The sequence below is a fragment of the Phocoena sinus genome, chromosome 11, assembly GCF_008692025.1.
Source record: "Phocoena sinus isolate mPhoSin1 chromosome 11, mPhoSin1.pri, whole genome shotgun sequence".
NCBI classification, from domain to species: Eukaryota; Metazoa; Chordata; class Mammalia; order Artiodactyla; family Phocoenidae; genus Phocoena; species Phocoena sinus.
Genome location: NC_045773.1, coordinates 43830483 through 43855919, shown reverse-complemented (window position 1 = coordinate 43855919; position 25437 = coordinate 43830483). Strand labels below are relative to the sequence as shown.

At 41.7% G+C, this 25437-nt stretch overlaps 1 protein-coding gene across 4 annotated transcripts in view; it reads right to left on the bottom strand.

The window, feature by feature from the left end:
* The window catches only part of MYRIP (myosin VIIA and Rab interacting protein), a 219958-nt gene that overhangs the window by 39757 nt on the left and 154764 nt on the right, over window positions 1–25437 (bottom strand). For all 4 annotated transcript variants that reach the window (XM_032648309.1, XM_032648311.1, XM_032648310.1 and 1 more), the window contains one exon: window positions 18577–19205. In XM_032648309.1, the coding sequence (XP_032504200.1) occupies window positions 18577–19205 (629 nt within the window). The remainder of the gene's footprint in view (window positions 1–18576; window positions 19206–25437) is intronic.

Here is a 25437-nt window from a genome sequence, read left to right as displayed (position 1 = left end):
TTCTTCTTTTCCAATTTGTATTCCTTTTATTTCTTTTCCTTTTTTGATTGTCATGGCTGGGACGTCCAAAACTATATTGAATAATAGTGGAGAGAGTGGACATCCTTGTCTTGTTCCTGAAATGCTTTCAGTTTTTCACCATTGAGAATGATGTTTTCTGTGGGTTTGTCATATATGGCCTTTATTATGTTGAGGTAGGTTCCCTCTACGCCCACTTTCTGGAGAGTTTTTCTCATAAATGGGTGTTGAATTTTGTTAAAAGCTTTGTCTGCATCTATTGAGATGATCATATGGTTTTTATTCTTTAATTTGTTAATTGATTTGCATATATTGAAGAATCGTTGCATCCCTGGGATAAATCCTACTTGATCATGGTGTATGATTCCTTTAATGTGTTGGATTCTTTTTCCTAGTATTTTGTTGAGGATTTTTGCATCTATATTCATCAGTGATATTAGTCTGTAATTTTCCTTTTTTTGTAGTATATTTGTCCGGTTTTGGTATCAGGGTGATGGTGGTCTTGTAGAATGAGTATGGGAGTGTTTCTTCCTCTGCAACTTTTTGGAAGAGTTTGAGAAGGATGGATGTTAGCTCTTCTCTAAATGTTTGATAGAATTCACCTGTGAAGCCATCTGGTCCTGGACTTTTGTTTGTTGGAAGATTTTTAATAAATTTCATTTCTTGTGATTGGTCCGTTCATATTTTCTATTTCTTCCGGTTCAATCTTGGAAGGTTATACCTTTCTAAGAATTTGTCCATTTCTTCCAGGTTGTCCATTTTATTGGCATAGAGTTGCTTGTGGTAGTCTCTAAGGATGTTTTGTATTTCTGTGGTGTCTGTTGTACCTCTCCTTTTTCATTTCTAATTTTATTGATTTGAGTCCTCTCCCTATTTTACTTGATGAGTCTGGGTAAAGGTTTATCAATTTTGCTTATCTTCTAAAGATCCAGCTTTTAGTTTTATTGATCTTTGCTATTGTTTTCTTTGTTTCTATTTCATTTATTTCTGCTCTGATCTTTATGATTTCTTTCCTTCTACTAACTTTGGGTTTTGTTTGTTCTTCTTTCTCTAGTTCCTTTAGCTGTAAGGTTAGATTGTTTATTTGAGACTTTACTTGTTTCTTGAGGTAGGATTGTATTGCTATAAACTTCCCTCTTAGAACTGCTTTTGCTGCATCCCATAGGTTTAGGATCGTCGTGTTTCATTGTCATTTGTCTCTAGGTATTTTTTGATTTCCTCTTTGATTTCTTCAGTAATCTCTTGGTTATTTAGTAATGTATTGTTTAGCCTCCATGTGTTTGTGTTTTTTACATTTTTTCCCCTGTAATTGATTTCTAATCTCATAGCGTTGTGGTCGGAAAAGATGCTTTATATGATTTCAATTTTCTTAAATTTACTGAGGCTTGACTTGTGACCCAAGATGTGAGCTATCCTGGAGAATGTGTGCACTTGAGAAAAAAGGGTAATCTGCTGTTTTTGGATGGAATGTCCTATGAATATCAATTAAATCTGTCTGGTCTGTTGTGTCATTTAAAGCTTGTGTTTCCTTATTAATTTTCTGTCTGGATGATCTGTCCATTGATGTAAGTGAGGTGTTAAAGTCCCCGACTATTAATGTGTTACTGTCAATTTCTTCTTTTATAGCTGTTAGCATTTGCCTTATGTATTGAGGTGCTCCTGTGTTGGGTGCACATATATTTATAATTGTTATATCTTCTTCTTGGATTGAACCCTTGATCATTATGTAGTGTCCTTCCTTGTCTCATGTAACATTCTTTATTTTGAAGTCTATTTTATCTGATATGAGTATTGCTACTCCAGCTTTGTTTTGATTTCCATTTGCATGGAATATCTTTTTCTATCCCTTCACTTTCAGTCTGAATGTGTCCCTAGGTCTGAAGTGGGTCTCTTCTAGACAGCATATATATGGGTCTTGTTTTTGTATCCATTCAGTGAGCCTGTGTCTTTGCTTGGAGCATTTAATCCATTCACATTTAAGGTAATTATTGATATGTATGTTCCTATGACCATTTTCTTAATTGCTTTGGGTTTGTTTTTGTAGGTCCTTTCTTCTCTTGTTTTTCCCACTTAGAGAAGTTCCTTTAGCATTTGTTGTAGAGCTGGTTTGGTGGTGCTGAATTCTCTTAGCTTTTGCTTGTCTGTAACTGTTTTGATTTCTCCATCAAATCTGAAAGAGATTCTTGCCAGGGGGAGTAAGCTTGGTTGTAGGTTCTTCGCTTTCATCACTTTAAATACATCATGCCACTCCCTTCTGGCTTCTAGAGTGTCTGCTGAGAAATCAGCTATTAACCTTATGGGAGTTCCCTTGTATGTTATTTTTCGTTTTTCCCTTGTTGCTTTTAATAATTTTTCTTTGTCTTTAATTTTTGTCAATTCGATTACTATTTGTCTTGTCGTGTTTCTCTTTGGGTTTATCCTGCTTGGGACTCTCTGTGTTTCCTGGACTTGGGTGGCTATTCCCTTTCCCATGTTAGGGAAGTTTTCAACTGTAATCGCTTCAAATATTTTCTTGCATCCATTCTCTCTCTCTTCTCCTTCTGGGACCCCTATAATGTGAATGTTGGTGCATTTAATGTTGTCCCAGAGGTCTCTTAGGCTGCCTTCATTTCTTTTCATTCTTTTTTCTTTATTCTGTTCCATGACAGTGAATTCCACCATTCTGTCTTCCAGGTCACTTATCCGTTCTTCTGCCTCAGTTATTCTGCTATTGATTCCTTCTAGTGTAGTTTTCATTTCAGTTATTGTCCATCTCTGTTTGTTTGTTCTTTAATTCTTCTAGGTCTTTGTTAAACATTTCTTGCATCTTCTTGATCTTTGCCTCCATTCTTTTTTCGAGGTGTTGGATCATGTTCAGTATCACTACTCTGAATTATTTTTCTGGAAGGTTGCCTATCTCCACTTCATTTTGTTGTTTTTCTGGGGTTTTATCTTGTTCCTTCATCTGGTGCATAGTCCTCTGCCTTTTCATTTTGTCTGTCTTTCTGTGAATGCTGTTTTTGTTCCGCAGGCTGCAGGATTGTAGTTCTTGCTTCTGTTGTCTGCCCTCTGGTGGATGAGGCTAAGAGGCTTATGCAAGCTTCATGATGGGAGGGACTGGTGGTGGGTAGAGCTGGGTGTTGCTCTGGTGGGCAGAGCTCAGAAAACTTTAATCTGCTTGTCTGCTGATGGGTGGGGCTGACTTCCCTCCTGTTGGTTGTTTGGCCTGAGGCGGCCCAGCCCTGGAGCCTGCAGGCTCTTTGGTGGGGATAATGGCCAACTCCAGGAGGGCTTAAGCTAAGGAGTACTTCCCAGAACTTCCACTGCCAGTGTCCCTGTCCCCGTGGTGAGCCACAGCCTCCCCCCAGCTCTGCAGGAGACCCTCCAACACTAGCAGGTAGGTCTGGTTCATTCTCCTGTGGGGTCACTGCTCCTTCCCCCTGGGTCCTGATGCACATACAACTTTGTGTGTGCCCTTCAAGAGTGGAGTCTCTGTTTCCCCCAGTCCTGTCAAAGTCCTGCAATCAAATCCTGCTAGTGTTCAAAGTCTGATTCTCTGGGAATTCCTCCTCCTGTTGTCAGACCTCCAGGTTGGGAAGCCTGACGTGGGGCTCAGAACCTTCACTCCAGTGGCAGGACTTCTGTGGTATAAGTGTTCTCCAGTTTGTGAGTCACCCACGCAGCGGTTATGGGATTTGATTTTATTGTGATTGTGCCCCTCCTACCATCTCTTTGTCTTTGGATGTGGGGTATCTTTTTTGGTGAGTTCCAGTGTCTTTCTGTCGATAATTGTTCAGCAGTTAGTTGTGATTCTGATGCTCTCCCAAGAGGGAGTGAGCACATGTCCTTCTACTCCACCATCCTGAACCAATCTCCCAGTATTAGTTTTTGAGCTTCCTCTTTAAGTTGTTGTATCTATTTATAAGGCTTGGTACTTCATGGCTTTTATTCTTCCTTGAAGAACTCCCAACAAACAAAGTGAAAATGTACTAATTTTGTAAATAAAACTCATTGTATTTTGCAATTACTATCTGGACCCTTTTATAAATCTAAGATACATGAAGGGATTTCTATGATCTCATTTTCCTTATCTTTTGAAATATTTTGCTGTTTCATCATCCTGGGAATTATCTTTCATCATTACTCATCAAATGTTTCCAATTATGCTAAAAAGAGACTAGAATAATAAAACAGAAGAATGGAATTACCTAGAAGGATGATTCAACATCAGAATAAATCATCACCGTTTTGAGTCTGCTTTTAGCTCATTGTATATGGTTAGAATTCAAAAATTTTCATAACGGCAAAGGAATAAAACAGACAGAGAACATTTCACAATTAGATGACTCAGAAGATGAAGTTAAAGAGAAGAGCAGCTCCCCAGACTCTAACAATGATGATGGAATTGATTGTATAAGTAAAATCTCAGACTAAGAATCTTCAGATGACGGTGTCCTAGGTGAATTTTCTCAACCCAAGAATCGATGAGTAAACAACATATTTATCAGGATAAGAGAAAAGATGGTATTTTCATTTAGTTAGTCATTCAACAAGAAGGGCTTCATCACACATATTTTGCAACAAGAATCTAGACCATCCTGTTCTGCTAAAAAGATGTGTGGCAGATTCTTTATGATGTTTGTGTACCAAATTTGCTTGATACAGTTTGTAATTGGACAAATGCTAAAGGGAGCTGTCTATATAAAAGTGATTAGAAGGAGATAGATGACAGAAATGAAAAAAGATCACTGGATTGATAAAAGAAAAAGGGTCCCTGGGAAACGATAATTTTTTTTTTCTGGGCCTGAGTAAGAATCATGATGAGGGCCTTGTGAGAGGTGAGTAATGCCCCCATTATGCCTGAGAAGGAGGAGTCCCTTGGTCTGAGGACTTGGGGCAGCTCCATGGGAAGAACGGTCTCTGAGCAGGTTCTTGAGAGGTGAGGAGCACTTTAATATGTAGACATGGGGACAAGCATTCTTGATGAGGAAGCGGCAGGATCACTAAAACCCAGGGTGTATGAAACTGCTCAGTATAGTTAGAGGAATAAGGCTCAGAAGTGGAGAGAGTGGGGAACTTGCGGGTATGGAGAAAACAGGCCTGGGTCAGACTGCAGAGGGTTAGGCACCCACCTAAGGAACTGAGCTTTATCTGTCAAATATCTCCCAGGCTCCTGGGTGGCCCCAAGGGCATCCAGAAGCTGGCTCATGGAAGATCTTTGGTGTGGCTCGAAGGTGAGCACCCAGGGGCTCCCTACAGTGGAAATGAGGTAGCTGCCCTGTGGCTGGACAGCCGTGTGGGAAGCGGATGAAAGTGAGAGCCGAGCTGGGGCCTGAGGGAGAGATCCTAGGTTCTGACTGAGCACACAGGAGAGGGAGCCTTAGACACTGGTGGGGGATGCTGGGCGGGGAGCAGGTGGGGGATGACTTAATGAACAGGGGCCCCATCACTGAGAGACCTGCAGGGACCCAGAGGACACTGCTCAGCTCTAGGAGGACACCAGAAGCCCCCCTCCCCACCCCCAAGACAGCGAAGGTAGAGAAAGTGGAGGGGTTGGACGACTGGTTATTTACTTAAAAAAATACAGTTTTAAACAGAAAGTTGATTAAATCGCAAGAGGCAAAGTGTTCCTTGGATTGCCTGGCTTACATTCCCGGCTCTTCAGAATGCGGAGGCTGATGAGGAAATTTAAGGCGGTTATGGAAGATCAAAACGTTGCCTTTTCTTTGCACACTTCCATTTAGTGTGTGGAACATGGAGATTCTGGCTAAATAAAGATGTAAAATTTTAAACACCTGATGACGGAATACTCATTAAGATATGCTAGTACATTTTCTTAAGCAAGAGACTTCTAATCTATTCTCGGTGGTCTGCAGGTTCTTTATACTAATTTTTAAATTTTGGTTTTCATTTCACTGATAACCTAAAAAAAAAAAAAAGGTACATTCTGGATTACCAGGGCAACCACCTTACAGCTGAGTGCTGTCATGGATCACCATTCCTTTGTTTGCATTTATGCTTCTGGTGGTGCTAAAGATTTCTTACCTTGACAGTATTTAGATTTGAATGCAGCTGTTCTCAAACTAGATATCCTCTGAAAAATTCTTGAGTAATCTGTGAATTCTCAAGATTGAGAAACAAAGAGGTGGAAATAAATGGAGGCAATGGATATGTGAGAACTGGACAGTTCTCGCAGCTGAGCACAGCCATGTGGGTGAGCACTGCCCTCGGCGAGGCACACAATCTCCTTCAGGGGTCTCAGTCGTTCCCTGTGTATCCACAAAGACACTGAGGTTGAGTAGGCTGTCCAAGGTCAGGTGCCTAGTGTATGGCTGAGCTGAAGATGGCCTGACCCTGAAGGCCAAGCTCTTTGCATTATTCTAAGATGAGGCTAGAAGCTCCAAATTAAACCATGCTCCTTGGAAGGAGAACAGTTAGCAAAGCCACAGTCTCAGAGGACTGTCCTTACCTTCAGTCGCCCTAGTGGTCTGTCTTTATAGACCTTGAAATCCTGCTTGCTTTAATTCAAAGCAGTTTTTCTCCTACTCAGCCTTATCATCATCCTCATCAAAATTCTCCACACATTTGAAGGGAGCAATGTCAATGTCTTCCAGGCTAAACAACCGCAGTCCTAGCAACACTTTTTCCTAGAGCCTGGCTTTCAACTGCCAGGTCATTTGACGGGGAGGTGGGAGGCTCTGGGTTTTCTCCATCTTTTTAAAAAGAGCCCTGCTAAAGAATTACTCTCAGGTGTTACATGTCAGCCTTCATTGAATATATCCTGGTGTCCTGGTGGCTCTCCCCAGCCCCTGTGATGAAAGATACTGAACCTGACCTAAAAAATCAGAATTTCTGAAGCTTGCTTTTAGATATCATTTTAGTCAACTTCAGAGAAAAGCCCCAACAGGTTAACTAACCCTAGAGGCACTGTACGTGACAAATGTACGTAGCTCTACTTGCAAATCCCTTGGCATATTTATCCCGAATCCAAGAAGAGCAGAATGAGCCTTGGTACTGGCTGACTCCACTGTTGACCTGTTTCTTCTGAGGACTCGAAAAAGTTCTGTCTCTGGTGCCTTAAGATAGAGGTTTGTCCTCTCCCAGTGTATTGCTGTTAACCTAAAACTAGATTTATTCACATGCTGTACTCCGGTGAATAAAGCATTAAAAAAAAAATAACTGGTGTGATAAGAACAGTCATACGTACCAAAATATACATCAAATCCTTGGTCAACTTAACAGGGTGGAAATGGGAAGATGGAACCTGGAATTTTATCAAATTTAATATTATAATCTTCCTGCCTCAAGAAGAACTGCTTTACCTGGAAGGGTCTGAGTTGGGTCAGTGGAGCTTCACAGAAGGCAGATATGGGGCCCGGATCTTGGGGATGAATTTGGTGAAGGAGGTTATGGGAACTTAGCACCTGGGTGTCACCTGGAAGCCTTAATTTTAGCTTTTATAATTACAGGTCAGTTGTCCTGGTGTGAATCCCAAGCTGTTCTCTGAGTCCTTCGTATTATAAAATTGATTTCAAAATAAACAAAACCTTAATCAAATCTGGGTCACACCTCCCTCTCCCAGAACCCAAATCCCTCTGACGGATGGGCTCTGCCCCTAGTCTGTTTTCCCTTTATAATCTGGCAGAATTAACTATGCCATTTGTTGAAACAGCAGCCATTTATTCCCTAGAATTATGGCAATCTGTATAAAATATCTGGAAAATCATTAGCCTGGACTTCTCAGGTCAATATTTACATGAGGAACAGGCATTTAAGACACAATTATTTTCATACTGACCACAGTTGGCCTATTACTTTGTGGAAAAATCCTTTAGGAAGGAAGCAGCATTAACAGTGGATTTCATCTTTATTTTTTTCTTTGACTCTGGATTGGCATTGGGTGTAGACTAAGTTACATGATCCTTGGATTTTGATGATGATTCAGAACCTGGGCCATAATGCAGGCGTGAGAGTCAGAATCTCAGAAGGGGCAGGAAGAGTCTCCTGAACAATCACATGATGACCTTCAGGGTAGGGGCTGGGGTAGCGGGGCTGAGGGGTGTTCCAGATTCCCTTCTTTTCATTGCAAATGACTTGCTATCTGTTGTGAGTGGGCTGGGTTTGAGTCCCTGCCATATAGAGAGCTCAACATTTGCCTCGTGGAATGAATACGGTTTTACTGCCACAAGTAAGTAAAGGCTTTAACTGACAGGTAGCCCCTCTATTTGATATCTGCCCAAAGTAGGGCTATAAGTTAACTATAGCAAAACAAAAGTCATTATTTTTGGTGGATGATCCTTAATATCCAACAGAGTCCTGTTTAAAAATGTAAAGCTCTGAGCGCTTGTGTTTATGCACATTTCTCCCCCCACTGGGGAGAAGACTTAATAATTCATCAGGTTCTCAAAAGAGCCTATGACACAAGAATGTTTAAGAAACACTGTTATACAGCAAATGTCTCATTGTTTTCTAGACCTGTTCTCTGCAACCGGCTTGTCTCAGAGGGCGCACCCAGCAGTTCTCACCAATGAGGGGAATCACTTGACAGATACTTGACTCAAGATTTTTCTGCTGTCCAGGGGGTATTTGGTCATACTTGCTCTAAACTTTTTGCAGGCTATGATCTGTACTTGCTTAGGCTGCTGTGGAGGTGGGAGTGAGAGGCATGGGGGGACGGCAGACTTGTCTCAGAGAGGCTCTCTAAGTATTCATTTAAAGGAAGTTTCCACACCTAAAAAGATGAAAATCAACGGTGAAGAATTGAGGATGGGGAGGTGGGGACTGTCACCCTTTGGTCTGTGTACTGGAGGAAATTCAAACACAATTTGAGAAGATTTAAGGGCTTGCTTGGGAGCGTTCTCTTGACACACCTCCGAGGTGGGTGGACCCGTCAGGTGCCTCTGTTCATCGGCGTGGGGGTGTTGCCATACTACCCCCAACATGCATGGTCTTGCAGGCACTTGTCAGGTGCATGCCTTTGAATTCAGAGCTGCACAGCACTCATGAGCCAGGGCCAGCCATCCACTCCTCTACAGATCCTACAATTTAATCCTGGAGCAACCCGGACCAGCAGAGGTCAGAGTATTTTGGCCCCTCGTAGACCTGACCCGACTGAGTTGTCCCCAGAGCGATGTATTGGTCCACACTGAGGGACACTGTGAGAAGCAGCCTCCAAAGTGTGTGTTCGTTTGAAGCAGTTTATTGTGGAGGGTGCTGTATTCTGCATTCTCTCCACCAGGACCCATGAGATAAATTTCTCTTGGATCTCAGGTCAAGGAGCAGCATCTCTTTTATTTTATTTTATTTTAATTTTTAAATTTAATTAATTTTTTTATACAGCAGGTTCTTATTAGTCATCAGTTTTATACACCTCACCGTATACATGTCAATCCCAATCGCCCAGTTCATTACACCACCACCACCACCTCCCCATGGCTTTCCCTCCTTGGTGTCCATACGTTTGTTCTCTACATCTGTGTCTCAACTTCTGCCCTGCAAACCGGCTCATCTGTACCATTTTTCTCGGTTCCACATATATGCGTTAATATACGATATTTGTATTTCTCTTTCTGACTTACTTCACTCTGTATGACAGTCTCCAGATATATCCACGTCTCTACAAATGACCCAATTTTGTTCCTTTTTATGGCTGAGTAATATCCCATTGTATATATGTACCACATCTTCTTTATCCATTCGTCTGTCAATGGGCATTTAGGTTGCTTCCATCACCTGGCTGTTGTAAATAGTGCTGCAGTGAACATTGGCGTGCATGTGTCTTTTTGAATTATGGTTTTCTCTGGGTATATGCCCAGTAGTGGAATTCCTGGATCATATGGTAATTCTATTTTTAGTTTTTTAAGGAATCTCCATACTGTTCTCCATAGTGGCTGTATCAATTTACATTCCCACCAACAGTGCAAGAGGGTTCCCTTTTCTCCACACCCTCTCCAGCATTTGTTGTTTGTAGATTTTCTGATGATGCCCATTCTAACTGGTGTGAGGTGATACCACATTGTAGTTTTGATTTGCATTTCTCTAATAATTAGCAATGTTGAGCAGCTTTTCATGTGCTTCTTGGCCACCTGTATGTCTTCTTTGGAGAAATGTCTATTTAGGTCTTCTGCCCATTTTTGGATTGGGTTGTTTGTTTTTTTAATATTGAGCTTCATGAGCTGTTTATATATTTTGGAGACTAATCCTTTGCCCATTGATTCGTTTGCAAATATTTTCTCCCATTCTGAGGGCTGTCTATTCGTCTTGTTTATGGTTTCCTTTGCTGTGCAAAAGCTTTGAAGTTTCATTAGGTCCCATTTGGTTTTTTTTGTTTTTATTTCCGTTACTCTAGGAGATGGATCAAAAAAGATCTTGCTGTGATTTATGTCATAGAGTGTTCTTCCTATGTTTTCCTCTAAGAGTTTTATAGTGTCCAGTCTTACATTTAGGTCTTTAATCCATTTTGAGTTTATTTTTGTGTATAGTGTTAGGTAGTGTTCTAATTTCATTCTTTTACATGTACCTGTCCAGTTTTCCCAGAACCACTTATTGAAGGGCTGTCTTTTCTCCACTGTATATCCTTTCCTCCTTTCTCATAGATTAGTTGACCATAGGTGCGTGGGTTAATCTCTGGGCTTTCTATCCTGTTCCGTTGATCTATGTTTCTGTTTATGTGCCAGTACAATATTGTCTTGATTACTATAGCTTTATAATATAGTCTGAAATCAGGGAGTCTGATTCCTCCAGCTCCGTTTTTTTCCCTCAAGACTGCTTTGGCTATTCGGGGTCTTTTGTGTCTCCATACAAATTTTAAGATTTTTTTGGTCTAGTTCCATAAAAAATGCCATTGGTAATTTGATAGGGATTGTATTGAATCTGTAGATTGCTTTGGGTAGTATGGTCATTTTCACAATATTGATTCTTCTAATCCAAGAACATGATATATCTCTCCATCTGTTCATATTATCTTTAATTTCTTTTATCAGTGTCTTATAGTTTTCTGCATACAGGTCTTTTGTCTCCCTAGGTAGGTTTATTCCTAGGTATTTTATTCTTTTTGTTGCATTGGTAAATGGGAGTGTTTCCTTAATTTCTCTTTCAGATTTTTCATCATTAGTATACAGGAGTGCAAGAGATTTCTGTGCATTAATTTTGTACTCTGCAACTTTACCAAATTCATTGATTGGCTCTAGTAGTTTTCTGGTGGCATCTTTAGGATTCTCTATGTATAGTATCACGTCATCTGCAAACAGTGACAGTTTTACTTCTTCTTTTCCAATTTGTATTCCTTTTATTTCTTTTTCTTCTCTGATTGCCATGGCTAGGACTTCCAAAACTATGTTGAATAATAGTGGTGAGAGTGGACATCCTTTTCTTGTTCCTGATCTTAGTGGAAATGCTTTCAGTTTTTCACTAACCACTGAGAATGATGTTTGCTGTGGGTTTGTCGTATATGGCCTTTATTATGTTGAGGTAGGTTCCCTCTGTGCCCACATTCTGGAGAGTTTTTATCATAAATGGGTGTTGAATTTTGTCAAAAGCTTTTTCTGCATCTAATGAGATATCATATGGTTTTTCTTCTTCAATTTGTTAATATGGTGTACCACATTTATTGATTTGCATATATTGAAGAATCCTTGCATCCCTGGGATAAATCCCACTTGATCATGGTGTATGATCCTTTTAATGTGTTGTTGGATTCTGTAATATTTTGTTGAGGATTTTTGCTTCTGTATTCATCAGTGATATTGGTCTGTAATTTTCTTTTTTTGTAGTATCTTTGTCTGGTTTTGGTATCAGGGTGATGGTGGCCTCATAGAATGAGTTTGGGAGTGTTCCTTCCTCCGCAGTTTTTTGGGAGAGTTTGAGAAGGATGCGTGTTAGCTCTTCTCTAAATGTTTGAAAGAATTCACATGTGAAGCCATCTCGTCCCGGACTTTTGTTTGTTGGAAGATTTTTGTTTGTTTCAGTTTTAAATTTATTTATTTATTTATTTAATTTTGGCTGTGTTGGGTCTTCGTTTCTATGTGAGGGCTTTCTCTAGTTGCGGCAAGCGGGGGCCATTCTTCATTGCGATGTGCGGGCCTCTCACTATCGCGGCCTCTCTTGTTGCGGAGCACAAGCTCCAGACACGCAGGCTCAGTAGTTGTGGCTCACAGGCCTAGTTGTGTGGCATGTGGGATCTTCCCAGACCAGGGCTTGAGCTCGTGTCCCCTGCATTGGCAGGCAGATTCTCAACCACTGTTCCACCAGGGAAGACCGGGAAAATTTTTAATCAATTTCATTACTTGTGATTGGTCTGTATATATTTTCTATTTCTTCCTGGTTCAGTCTTGGAAGGTTATACCTTTCTAAGAATTTGTCTGTTTCTTCCAGGTTGTCCATTTTATTGGCATAGAGTTGCTTGTGGTAGTCTCTTAGGATGCTTGTATTTCTGTGGTGTCCATTGTAACTTCTCTTTTTCATGTCTAATTTTATTGATTTGAGTCCTCTCCCTCTTTACATGATGAGTCTGGCTAATGGTTTATCAATTTTGTTTATCTTCTCAAAGAACCAGCTTTTAGTTTTATTGATCTTTGCTATTGTTTTCTTTGTTTCTATTTCATTTATTTCTGCTCTTATCTTTATGATTTCTTTCCTTCTGCTAACTTTGGGTTTTGTTTGTTCTTCTTTCTCTAGTTCCTTTAGGTGTAAGGTTAGATTGTTTATTTGAGATTTTTCTTGTTTCTTGAGGTAGGCTTGTATAGCTATAAACTTCCCTCTTAGAACTGCTTTTGCTACATTCCATAGGTTTTGGATCATCACGTTTTCATTGTCATTTGTCTCTAGGTGTTTTTTGATTTCCTGTTTGATTTCTTCAGTGATCTCTTGGTGATTTAGTAACGTATTGTTTAGCCTCCATGTTTTTGTATTTTTAATGTTTCTTTCCCTTTAATTGATTTCTAATCTCATAGTGTTGTGGTCAGAAAAGATGCTTGATATGATTACAATTTTCTTAAATTTGTTGAGGCTTGATTTGTGACCCAAGATGTGATCTATCCTAGAGAATGTTCTGTGTGCACTTGAGAAGAAAGTGTAATCTGCTGTTTTTGGATGGAACGTCCTATAAATATCAATTAAATCTGTCTGGTCTATTGTGTCATTTAAAGCTTGTGTTTCCTTATTTATTTTCATTTTGGATGATCTGTCCATTGGTGTAAGTGAGGTGTTAAAGTCACCCACTATTATTGTGTTACTGTCAATTTCTTCTTTTATAGCTGTTAGCATTTGCCTTATGTATTGAGGTGCTCCTATGTTGGGTGCATATATATTTATAATTGTTATATCTTCTTCTTGGATTGATCCCTTGATCATTATGTAGTGTCCATCCTTGTCTTATGTAACATTCTTTATTTTGAAGTCTATTTTATCTGATATGAGTATTGCTACTCCAGCTTTGTTTTGATTTCCATTTGCATGGAATATCTTTTTTTATCCCCTCACTTTCAGTCTGAATGTGTCCCTAGGTCTGAAGTGGGTCTCTTGTAGACAGCATATATATGGGTCTTGTTTTTGTATCCATTCAGCAAGCCTGTGTCTTTTGGTTGGAGTATTTAATCAATTCATGTTTAAGGTAATTATCGACATGTATGTTCCTATGACCATTTTCTTATTTTTTTGGGGTTTGTTTTTGTAGGTCCTTTTCTTCTCTTGTGTTTCTCACTTAGAGAAGTTCCTTTAGCATTTGTTGTAGAGCTGGTTCGGTGGTGCTGAATTCTCTTAGCTTTTGCTTGTCCGTAACGGTTTTGATTTCTCCATCAAATCTGAATGAGATCCTTGCTGGGTAGAGTAATCTTGGTTGTAGGTTCTTCCCTTTCATCACTTTAAGTATATCATGCCACTCCCTTCTGGCTTGTAGAGTTTCTGCTGAGAAATCAGCTGTTAACCTTATGGGAGTTCCTTTGTATGTTGTCATTTTTCCCTTGCTGCTTTTAATAATTTTTCTTTGTCTTTAATTTTTGTCAATTTGATTGCTATGTGTCTTGGTGTGTTTCTCCTTGGGTTTATCCTGTATGGGACTCTCTGCGCTTCCTGGACTTGGGTGGCTATTTCCTTTCCCATGTTTGGGAAATTTTCGACTGTAATCTCTTCAAATATTTTCTCTGGTCCCTTCTCTCTCTCTTCTCCTTCTGAGACCCCTATAATGTGAATGTTGTTGCGTTTAATATTGTCCCAGAGGTCTCTTAGGCTGCCTTCATTTCTTTTCATTCTTTTTTCTTTGTTTCTGTTCCGCAGCAGTGAATTCCCACATTCTGTCTTCCAGGTCACTTATCCGTTCTTCTGTCAGTTATTCTGCTATTGATTCATTCTAGTGTAGTTTTCATTTCAGTTATTGTATTGTTCATCTCTGCTTGTTTGTTCTTTAATCCTTCTAGGTCTTTGTTAAACATTTCTTGCATCTTGTCGATCTTTGCCTCCATTCTTTTTCTGAGGTCCTGGATCATCTTCACTATCATTATTCTGAATTCTTTTTCTGGAAGGTTGCCTATCTCCACTCCATTTAGTTGTTTTTTCTGGGGTTTTATCTTGTTCCTTCATCTGATACATAGCCCTATGCCTTTTCATCTTCTCTATCTTTCTGTGAATGTGGTTTTTGTTCCACAGGCTGCAGGATTGTAGTTGTTCTTGCTTCTCAAGGAGCAGCATCTTTTAAGGAATGGGTTTATGATTCTAATATGGCTTCCGTGACTCAGAAAACTGCTCATAATAGATATAGGATGAATTATTTAATAATGATTTGTGACAGATATTTAATTTGAAAAAAATTAAGGTTAGATCATATTGTCCCCCAAAGTAAAGTACATTAGACTAAAGAGCTAAATGTAAAATACAAAACTACAAAGTATTAGGAAAAAATAGGAAAATATTCTAATAGCCTTGGAGATTTAAAACCTTCTCAAACAAGGTACAAAATATAAAGGAAATGAAGAAAATAACTGATAAACTATTAGCAACAAAAATTTTTGCATGTAAAGTATACTTAAATAAAGTTAAGGTGAAAGTGATAGACAATGGGAGAGTATCTTCAGTGTGTAACCTTCAAAGAACTAACATCTACAGTATAATTAGAAAATAAAACTAATTCCTAAAAATCAAGGAGAAAAAGACAATTGGTCTGACGAAATAATAGAAGAAACATATAAATGTGTCTTTCACGGAAGGAAAAATGCAAATAGCTGTAAATATAGGAAAAAATGCTCAATCTTAGTAGTAACTATGTTAACTAAAAAGAAATATATTTTTTTCCTCACATAAAGTTGGCAACAGTTTAACAGACTGACAACACTGAGTATTGTTGACAGTATGAGATAATGTGCTCTACGGTGCATGGCTATGTAGACTGCTGTGAAGTTTTGGGAGTTTAATTTGGCAAGTGCTCATTATAATTAAAGATCCATCTATGCCTCCAGTCTGAAATTCTACTTCTGTACTTGTATAAAGAGCTTTGTGCAATAATATTTTCTGCAGTATTGTTTATAACATCAAACATTGAAAAAGACTTGAATAGCCATCATTATGGGAACTATTGATTGTGGATCCCTCCCCACCTTGGAACAGTGAAGAATCGAGGAGGTTGGGCGCGATATTTGGAGCAACACTGATAAAGTTCTCTTATCATTAGCATTGCTTAGAATTGTCCGTGCCTGGTGCAAGATGATAATTAAAAAGACTGACTTTGATTGGATTTATTATAGTTTTAAAATTCTCATCAGGCAATGCACCCTTACTGCTTGCACCCTGAACGGCTTGCTCCCACTCCCACACTCCCCGCTGAAGACCACCGCGATGCAGTCTTTTGCAGGTACTGTGCAGAGATCTATGTGCTCTGACTTTTCCATCACATACTGTTAGGAGAAAAAGGTGGAAGAATATGGGGAGTAGGATGCCGATTTTGCTAAAACACAGATACATTTACAGAACTATATTTCTAAATGTGCTATACCTATATGATGCACAAATACAAATGTAGTCATTTGGGGAGAGATGGCAGGGATTTAGGGTTGTGCTCAAAGGAGACTATATCTGTATGTTTTAATAATTTTTATATTCACTTATTTATATAACTTATAAGTATGCAAATAGTTTATATATATATACATATATACGTGTGTGTGTATATATATATATATATATATATATATATATATATATATACACACATATATACTTTTTTTTGGTGGGGGGGGAGGGTCGAGAACTGCCCTAGTAAACTAAATAGAAGGGAGGATGAGGAGGGCCAGGGTTTTGAAGTCCCCAGAAGTGCAGCGCCATCGCCACCTAGTGGTGGGGAAAGAACACTGCCGAGGAGGCAGACAGCAGATGTCCTGGATCCTTTCTGCTGGCCCTTGCCTTCTCCTGTTGACGCCTTGCAAGGATTAACAGCAGAAGAAAACTTACAAGCCACCTCAGAATAAATAGGAAGCTTCAGGCACCTAGTTATGGTGGATAGGTGGCATTTTATACCTGCCAGTGAATCATGCAGACAACTCTCAAGAATATCCCTTCAGGCAAGTCACCCAGAGTCCCTGGAAAACAGTCTCCACTTGAGCTAGATGATAATGATTCACAGTTGAACTGAATTTTATATTTCTCATTTATGATCACAACAATCTCACATGGCAGATTTGTAATGATCTTATTTTACAGAGGAGAAAATGAGAGCTTGGACCAGATTTCTAGGCAACGTATTAGCAGGTCAGGCAGCACTGATGCTAAATTCTGTGACCTGAGGACCTCTGAGTGCACGACTGTCTTTTTGTTTTAATTTTTTTTTTTCACGACTATCTTAATGGGAGCCCCAGGATCAGGGATCTGGCTGACAATTCATAGAAGGTCACTGTAGCAGAGGCTGGTGATGTCCCAGGCTGTATCCCCCAGACCTACATGAGTTGCCTGCAGCCACAGGAGATGATCTGTGGCTCACTGATAGTTTCCCACCTCAGACCCGGCTCTCTCTCTTCTTCTTCATCTGAGGGATTTCTCAGGCACCATCCATGCAAACCTGGCTGTGTATGGAGTTTATGCTCACCCTGGGTGGGACCTCTATCTACCAGTGGGAGATGGGAGACTAGGTAACTCTTCCCCGTCTTCTAGTAGGAGAATTCTGAGCTGTGATCCACATGACTTCTCAGTGGGTCCCTGGTGGGATGGAACCCCAGTTGCCTATATTGTATCTTCATTGGCTTTTCTCATTTCCCCGTTTCACTCTTGGGTTTCCTGGGATCACCTCTCTCATAAAACTACATCCAAATCCTTAATTCCAGACCTGTTTTTGGTGGAACCCAAACTAAGAATGCAAGGCACGGTAGCTGGGTACTATGGGAGATGCAATGACATCCAGAAAGTGGGTGTGGTTTCTCCAGGAGCCTAAAAAGTCAAGTTGATAGTAATGCAAGTAGCTGTGATTATGTGCCTACAGAAAGCAGAGGCAACATAACTAGATCTTCCATAAGGGTCACAGTTTCAAATAGTGCAATCCATTGCTTTTAGGCATTTAAACTTTCCAGGCTACATGTGTCCTTTTTGAGTTTAGAAAATACTGCTATGGGAAGGCCAGGGTCAGCATCACAAAGTTCAATATTCAGTTCATGGTGATCACAACCAGGAAGAGGTGAGGGCGAGGACACAGCATGATTACAGGCATAGAGCTGGGCATGAGCAGGGTTTATTCACAGAATATAAAATTAATCTGGTTGGGGGTCCATGAACTACCTGAAATTGTAAGCAAAGTGTGTGTGTGTGTGTGTGTGTGTGTGTGTGTGTGTGTGTGTTTGTATGTACAGGTCTATTTTTCTAGGCAGAGATTCTATAGCTTTAATCAGATTCTCTAAGGTGGTTCGTGAGGTAAACCGTGAGGGAGGTGGCACTGAGGATTCCGAGGAGGCTTGTGATGGGGACTAAAAGTCACAGAATGTTAGTAAACTGTGCCCTGGATTATCACATTGAAACAATACTGACTGTGCCCTTGTGCTGTGTTCTAGGCCAGCAATTTATAAAGTTATCTTATTCACTCATCACAACCATTCTTTGAAGTAGGTTCTAATATTAGCCCCATTTGACAGATGAGGAAACTGAGACCTAAAAAGATGCCTTGTCCAAGGTCACACAGCTGGATTTGAACTCGAGGAGGCTGACTCTAAACCCCATAGCCTTAACCCCACACCAGTGGCCATCAGACTTTAATGCACAGAAGAATCACCAAGAGAGCTTGTTATAACAGAGATGCCTGGGCACCATCCCCAGAATTTCCGATCTAGCAGCTCTGGGGCAGGGCCTGAGGATCTGCATTTCTAACAAGTTCCCAGGTGCTGCTGCGGCTGCTGGCCTGGGGGCCACACTTTGCAAACCCACTTTGAACTCTAAGCTTTCGTCTCCAGAGAGGAGGGCATGGAGCCTCCAAGAGTTATGACTGAGCAGCAAAACCAAGATGAGAATCCGGTTCTATGGATTCTGAACCCGGGACTCTCCACACCACTCCTGCTTGGAGGAGGGCACGGCCTACTGAAAAATGTGTGTGTGCTTGCACGCACCCAGCTTTATTACCTGATGTGTGTCCAGCTCCGGGGAATGGCCGCTGGGGAAAGACAATTCCTTGCTTGGCTCCTCCGAGCCCACCCGGGCCCTTCTCCACCTCCTGGCCCTCCGATCTGCGGGGTGGGGGGCCTCCTCAGGCTCGCTGCTGTCTGAGGTCTCCCTGCTGGCTGCCTGGGGGTTGAAGTTCACGTCTAGCTCTCCCTGTAGGCGCATCTTCTCGGCTGAGGGATTCCTGGGGGCCTTCCTCTGCAACCAGGACAGCCCGGCCCGGTGCCCGGCTTCCCGGGAAGAGCCTGCCGAGGAGGTTTCTGAGTCAGAGCACATGGCCTCGGGGTTGGGGGAGAGCCCAGAGTAGGCGGAGGGGCCTTGGTCTGAGCCCTGGGCTTGCGTGGGCTGAGGCTGGGGGTTCCTGGGCAGGCTCTGGGGCTGTGGGCACAGCGTGCTCAAGGCCTCCTTCCAGTCAAAGTCCTCCTCGCTGTCAGAGCCCATCTCATCGTAGGCGGACGCCACCCTGGAGGCTGCCTCCAGGGCCTGAAATGTGCCACTCTTAGGTTTGGCCAGCAGGCGGGTTGGGGGCAGAGCCCCATCCTTCAGGGCCATCCAGTTGCCGTCAGGGCTCTGCAAAACTGGGGCCACATCTGCAGGCAGGAGGGAGAGAGAAATCAGAGAGGGGCTGGTACCGCCTTAGAACAAGGGGCCCCGCAAAGACCTCCCCTGTGCCCCTCTTCCTAGAGCACTTTCTGGTCTTCCTGCCCATACGTGGCCTCCTCCTTCCCTGAGTTGCTGTGACAGACTGTCTGGTTCATTCCATGATCCAACTTGGGTTCTGGCTGATCATGCACAGGGCTGGGCCCTCCTCCCCGATGACAAGGGCCCTGCAGCAGGGTCTGGGTCTCAGTCATCTCTTTGGCCTGCACTGTCCCAAAGCCAGCTCGTGCAGAGGAAAGAGCAGAGGCTGGGAAGTCACAGGGCCAGGGCAGAGAGCACGCTCAGCCACTTAGCCGCTGTGTGAGTCTCCGAGCTTGGGTCTCTGGTTGGTGAAAAGGGCACAGCTAATACTTCTCTGGGCTGCCGAGAGGATGAAATGAGGTGAGGCTTATAATGTGTGTTACACATAACTGCTCAGAGCAAACGATGAATTCTTAACAGCTCTTTCCCCCTTGCCTATAAATGAGGCCACTGTAGGGCAGGGCAAAGAACAAGAACTTTGAATTCAGGCAGAGCTAGGGCTGAGCCCCAGTCCTGGCCATTACTAGCAGGTGACCTTGGTCAGAGAGCATCTCTGAGCCTGTTTCCTGACCTGTCAGTGGGGACAGTGTGACCCTCCCGGGCTGTCAGAGGATTTTTATGAGACAACATATGTGAAGCATCCATCACAGTGCCTACTACAATGAGGGCCCCCAACTACTTTTATCCTCCATCTATTGAATTGAATTATACCATTATTATTTAACACCTGACTGGATCAGCACCTGTGTACTCCTTGTACATGTGTATAGAAGACAGATATGTTTATACCCTACGTCTGTACCCTATAGTTCCTCTTCCGTACTGTTTCCACTGACTGTGTGAACATTCAAAAGAGAGGCTAACCAGGGTATTATTACCTTTGACATGTTATGGCCTCTACCTGTGATAATAGTAGGTCTTCTGGGAAAAAGGGCTCTGTTTTGTTGGCGTCTTCCCCAGTGCCATGCCCCAAGATTGACAGTCAGGTAGTGCAGAAGGCAGCGACTAAAGGGCCCATCAGGGTTTCTCCAGAAATGCTCAGGCTCTCTCTCAGTTGGAGCTAGTAATGGCCAGTGGGCAGCAATCTTGCTTTTCCTAAGGCTTTCTCTGGTTACTAGAGCCTGTGCTGACTGCCCTGAGGCAAGATGGAATCACCACCTCCTGGGAGCAGCCCTGACCAATGACTGGGGAGCTAGGGGATAAGTACCCCAGCTCCCTTGCCCATTGGAACTCTTGGAGTTCCCCAGTGAGGAGGGCTCATCACCCATGGTCGTACCCTGCTTCATAACAAGTCATTTGTTGCCTATTTTCACTTCCCTGTATCATATCCCTACTCTCCTCCCTGTGGTTCCAGGTTCACCTCCAAATAAACTATAGGCCCTCAGATCTTTTTTTTTTTATGGCCTTTATTATGTTGAGGTAGGTTCCCTCTATGCGCACTTTCTGGAGAGTTTTTTTTTTATCATAAATGGGTGTTGAATTTTGCCAAAAGCTTTTTCTGCAGCTATTGAGATGATCATATGGTTTTTATTCTTCTGTTAATATGGTGTATCACATTGATTCATTTGCATATATTGAAGAATCCTTGCATCCCTGGGATAAATCCCACTTGATCATGGTGTATGATCCTTTTAATGTGTTGTTGGATTCTGATTGCTACTATTTTGTTGAGGATTTTTGCATCTATATTCATCAGTGATATTGGTCTGTAATTTTCTATTTTTGTAGTATCTTTGTCTGGTTTTGGTATCAGGGTGATGGTGGCCTCATAGAATGAGTTTGAGAGTTTTCCTTCCTCTGCAATTTCTTGGAAGAGTTTGAGAAGGATGGGTGTTAGCTCTTCTCTAAATGTTTGATAGAATTCACCTGTGAAGCCATCTGGTCCTGGACTTTCGTTCCTTGGAAGATTTTTAATCAGTTTCAATATCATTTCTTGTGATTGGTCTGTTCATATTTTCTATTTCTTCCTGGTTCAGTCTTGGAAGTTTATACCTTTCTAAGAATTTGTCCATTTCTTCCAGGTTGTCCATTTTATTGGCATAGAGTTGCTTGTGGTAGTCTCTTAGGATGTTTTGTATTTCTGTGGTGTCTGTTGTACTTCTCCTTTTTCATTTCTAATTTCATTGATTTGAGTCATCTCCCTCTTTTTCTTGATGAGTCTGGCTAATGGTTTATCAATTTTGTTTATCTTCTCAAAGAACCAGCTTTTAGTTTTATTGATCTTTGCTATTGTTTTCTTTGTTTCTATTTCATTTATTTCTGCTCTGATCTTTATGATTTCTTTCCTTCTACTAACTTTGGGTTTTGTTTGTTCTTCTTTCTCTAGTTCCTTTAGCTGTAAGGTTAGATTGTTTATTTGAGATTTTTCTTGTTTCTTGAATAGGCTTGTATTGCTGTAAACTTCCCTCTTAGAACTGCTTTTGCTGCATCCCATAGGTTTTGGATCGTTATGTTTTCATTGTAATTTGTCTCTAGGTATTTTTTTATTTCATCTTTGATATTCAGTGAAGAGATCTTCAGTGATCTCTTGCTTATTTAATAACATATTGTTTAGCCTCCATGTGTTTGTGTTTTTTACATTTTTTTCTCCCTGTAATTGATTTCTAATCTCACAGTGCTCTGGTCAGAAAAGATGCTTGATAGGGGGCTTCCCTAGTGGCACAGTGGTTGAGAGTCCGCCTGTCGATGCAGGGGACATGGGTTCGTGCCCCAGTCCGGAAAGATCCCACATGCTGTGGCGGCTGGGCCCCTGAGCCATGGCCACTGAGCCTGCACATCCGGAGCCTGTGCTCTGCAACGGGAGAGGCCACAACAGTGAGAGGCCCGCGTACCGCAAAAAAAAAAAAAAGATGCTTGATATCAGTTTTTCTTAAATTTACTGAGGCTTGATTTGTGACCCAAGATGTGATCTATCCTAGAGAATGTTCTGTGTACACTTGAGAAGAAAGTGTAATCTGCTGTTTTTGGGTGGAATGTCCTATAAATATCAATTAAATCTATCTGGTCTATTGTTTCACTTAAAGCTTATGTTTCCTTATTAATTTTCAGTCTGGATGATCTGTCCATTGGTGTAAGTGAGGTGTTAAAGTCACCCACTATTATTGTGTTACTGTAAATTTCCTCTTTTATAGCTGTTAGCAGTTGCCTTATGTATTAAGGTGCTCCTGTGTTGGGTGCACATATATTTATGATTGTTATATCTTCTTCTTGGATTGATCCCTTGATCATTATGTAGTGTCCTTCCTTGTCTCATGTAACATTCTTTATTTTGAAGTCTATTTTATCTGATATGACTATTGCTACTCCAGCTTTCTTTTGACTTTCATTTGCATAGAATATCTTTTTCCATCCCCTCACTTTCAGTCTGAATGTGTCCCTAGGTCTGAAGTGGGTCTCTTGTAGACAGCATATATATGGGTCTTGTTTTTGTATCCATTCAGCAAGCCTGTGTCTTTTGGTTGGAGCACTTAATCCATTCATATTTAAGGTAATTATTGATATGTATGTTCCTATTACCATTTTCTTAATTGTTGTGGATTTGTTTTTGTAGGTCCTTTTTTTCTCTTGTGTTTCCCACTTAGAGAAGTTTCTTTAGCATTTGTTGTAGAGTTGGTTTGGTGGTGCTGAATTCTCTTAGCTTTTGCTTGTCCGTAACGGTTTTGATTTCTCCATCAAATCTGAATGAGATCCTTGCCGGGTAGAGTAATCTTGGTTGTAGTTTCTTCCCTTTCATCACTTTAAGTATATCATGCCACTCCCTTCTGGCTTGTAGAGTTTCTGCTGAGAAATCAGCTGTTAACCTTATGGGAGTTCCTTTGTATGTTATTTTTCCCTTGCTGCTTTTAATAATTTTTCTTTGTCTTTAATTTTTGTCAATTTGATTGCTATGTGTCTTGGCGTGTTTCTCCTTGGGTTTATCCTGTATGGGACTCTCTGCGCTTCCTGGACTTGGGTGGCTATTTCCTTTCCCATGTTTGGGAAATTTTCGACTGTAATCTCTTCAGATATTTTCTCTGGTCCCTTCTCTCTCTCTTCTCCTTCTGAGACCCCTATAATGTGAATGTTGTTGCGTTTAATGTTGTCCCAGAGGTCTCTTAGGCTGCTGTCATTTCTTTTCATTCTTTTTTCTTTTTTTCTGTTCCGCAGCAGTGAATTCCACCATTCTGTCTTCCAGGTCACTTATCCGTTCTTCTGCCTCAGTTATTCTGCTATTGATCCCTTCTAGTGTAGTTTTCATTTCAGTTATTGTATTGTTCATCTCTGTTCGTTCTTTAATTCTTCTAGGTCTTTCTTATACATTTCTTGCATCTTGTCGATCTTTGCCTCCATTCGTTTTCCGAGGTCCTGGATCATCTTCACTATCAGTATTCTGAATTCTTTTTCTGGACGGTTGCCCATCTCCACTTCATTTAGTTGTTTTTCTGGGGTTTTATCTTGTTCCTTCATCTGGTACATAGCCCTCTGCCTTCTCATCTTCTCTATCTTTCTGTGAATGTGGTTTTTGTTCCACAGGCTGCAGGATTGTAGTTCTTCTTGCTTCTGCTGTCTCTTGGATCTTTGTATTAGGGTCCATTTCTGGAGTAAGCCAGACAGATACGCACATGATGCAAATGTGCAGACTTGCCCCGTTGGTGGAGCATTCACTCTCAGGGGAAAGGTGTATCCTTGGGGCCTTACAATTAGTCACTGAGTCTGCCCTGAGGACCATCTCTGGGGCTCTGAATCTGGTGCTTCTTCTTAGTGGCACACCCTTGGCCTTCTCTCCTTGAGGAGTTGGCTACTCTGTTCTCTGAGTTTTGCCAAAAAGCTTTCATTTTTTTTTTAACACTTAAACTATATATTATTATTGTGGTTGTCTATCCCGCCCCCCATCCCCCACCCCTGACCATGAGCTCCTTGAGAGCAGGGCCACCTCTTCTTCACTGCTGGACCCCCAGCCCCTGGCCAGTTCTGCAACCCATCCTGGGCTGGTAAAGACCACTCGCTTGTGAACACAGGCACCCACAGGCTGCAGGGGAAGATGGGGCACTTAATGTGCGGCTCTACATGAGTCCAGCTGTCTGCAGCCTCTCCTGGGGCAATGGGAGGAAGCCAGAGAGAGAAGGCCCTAGTGATGCTACTCTGTGCCTGCCTCCAGGGTTGGCTGTGTTGTAGATGTGGTCCTGGACTCTCCTCCAACACCCACTACATGGTGGGCTGGGGTCTGCCCATCACCAGCTCCTCTCTTCTTCTGCCTTTTATAATTCCAGATTGCATGTTGCTCTGGGAAAGCTAGAAGTTGGCCAGTTTTTATCTCAGCAAAAGCAGGGATGGCTCCATAAATGCCCAACCCCATGAAAACCTTGGTTGTCAAGCTGCATTGTGGGAAATTCTCAGAGCTCTGCCTGGGCTCCAGTACCATATTCCCTTTGTGCACTGGGACACCCTCTGGGACCCTGCTCTCCTCTATCCTCTCCTTTCTCCAAACTCTCACTCTTTCATGATTGTGCAGACAACTCACAGTTAGAAACTCAAGACCAGGAACTGTACCCTGATCTTTATTTCCCAGTAATGAGCACATGCTGTCTATATGGCAGATGCTCAGTCAAGGTCTACGAAGTGAAAATGTGTTTGGGGGGGACATGGATTACTTGCTGTAAGCACTGTCAAGAATGAAGACTGAAGGTGGGTTTACTCAGCCCACAGTGTCCCCTACAGCTGACCTCAACCATGGACCAACAGGCTCCAGAGCCAACCTTTCCCCTGAAACATAAACAGAACTGCTGAAAATAGCCCAGTTGATGTTACCCTTCTAAGATGACCTCTGCCTCTGGCCCTCCTCTGTTCTACATTTGTGCTCTGCTGAGACTGAAAAGTGCCCCCAGTGAATAACCTGCTTCCTGCTAAACAGATCAGACATCTTTCAAGACTTCTGGGGTTGGCCTGGACATTTTAGCATGTCAAGGACCAAGCAGTCCTGAGAAAAACCAGCAGTTTTCCATACAAGTGCTTTATATTTTTTATTTTAAATCTTCATCCTGAGAGATGCATGGTTTTTTTTTTTTTTTTTTTTTGCGGTATGCGGGCCTCTCACTGTTACGGCCTCTCCCGTTGCAGAGCACAGGCTCCGGACACACAGGCTCAGCAGCCATGGCTCACAGG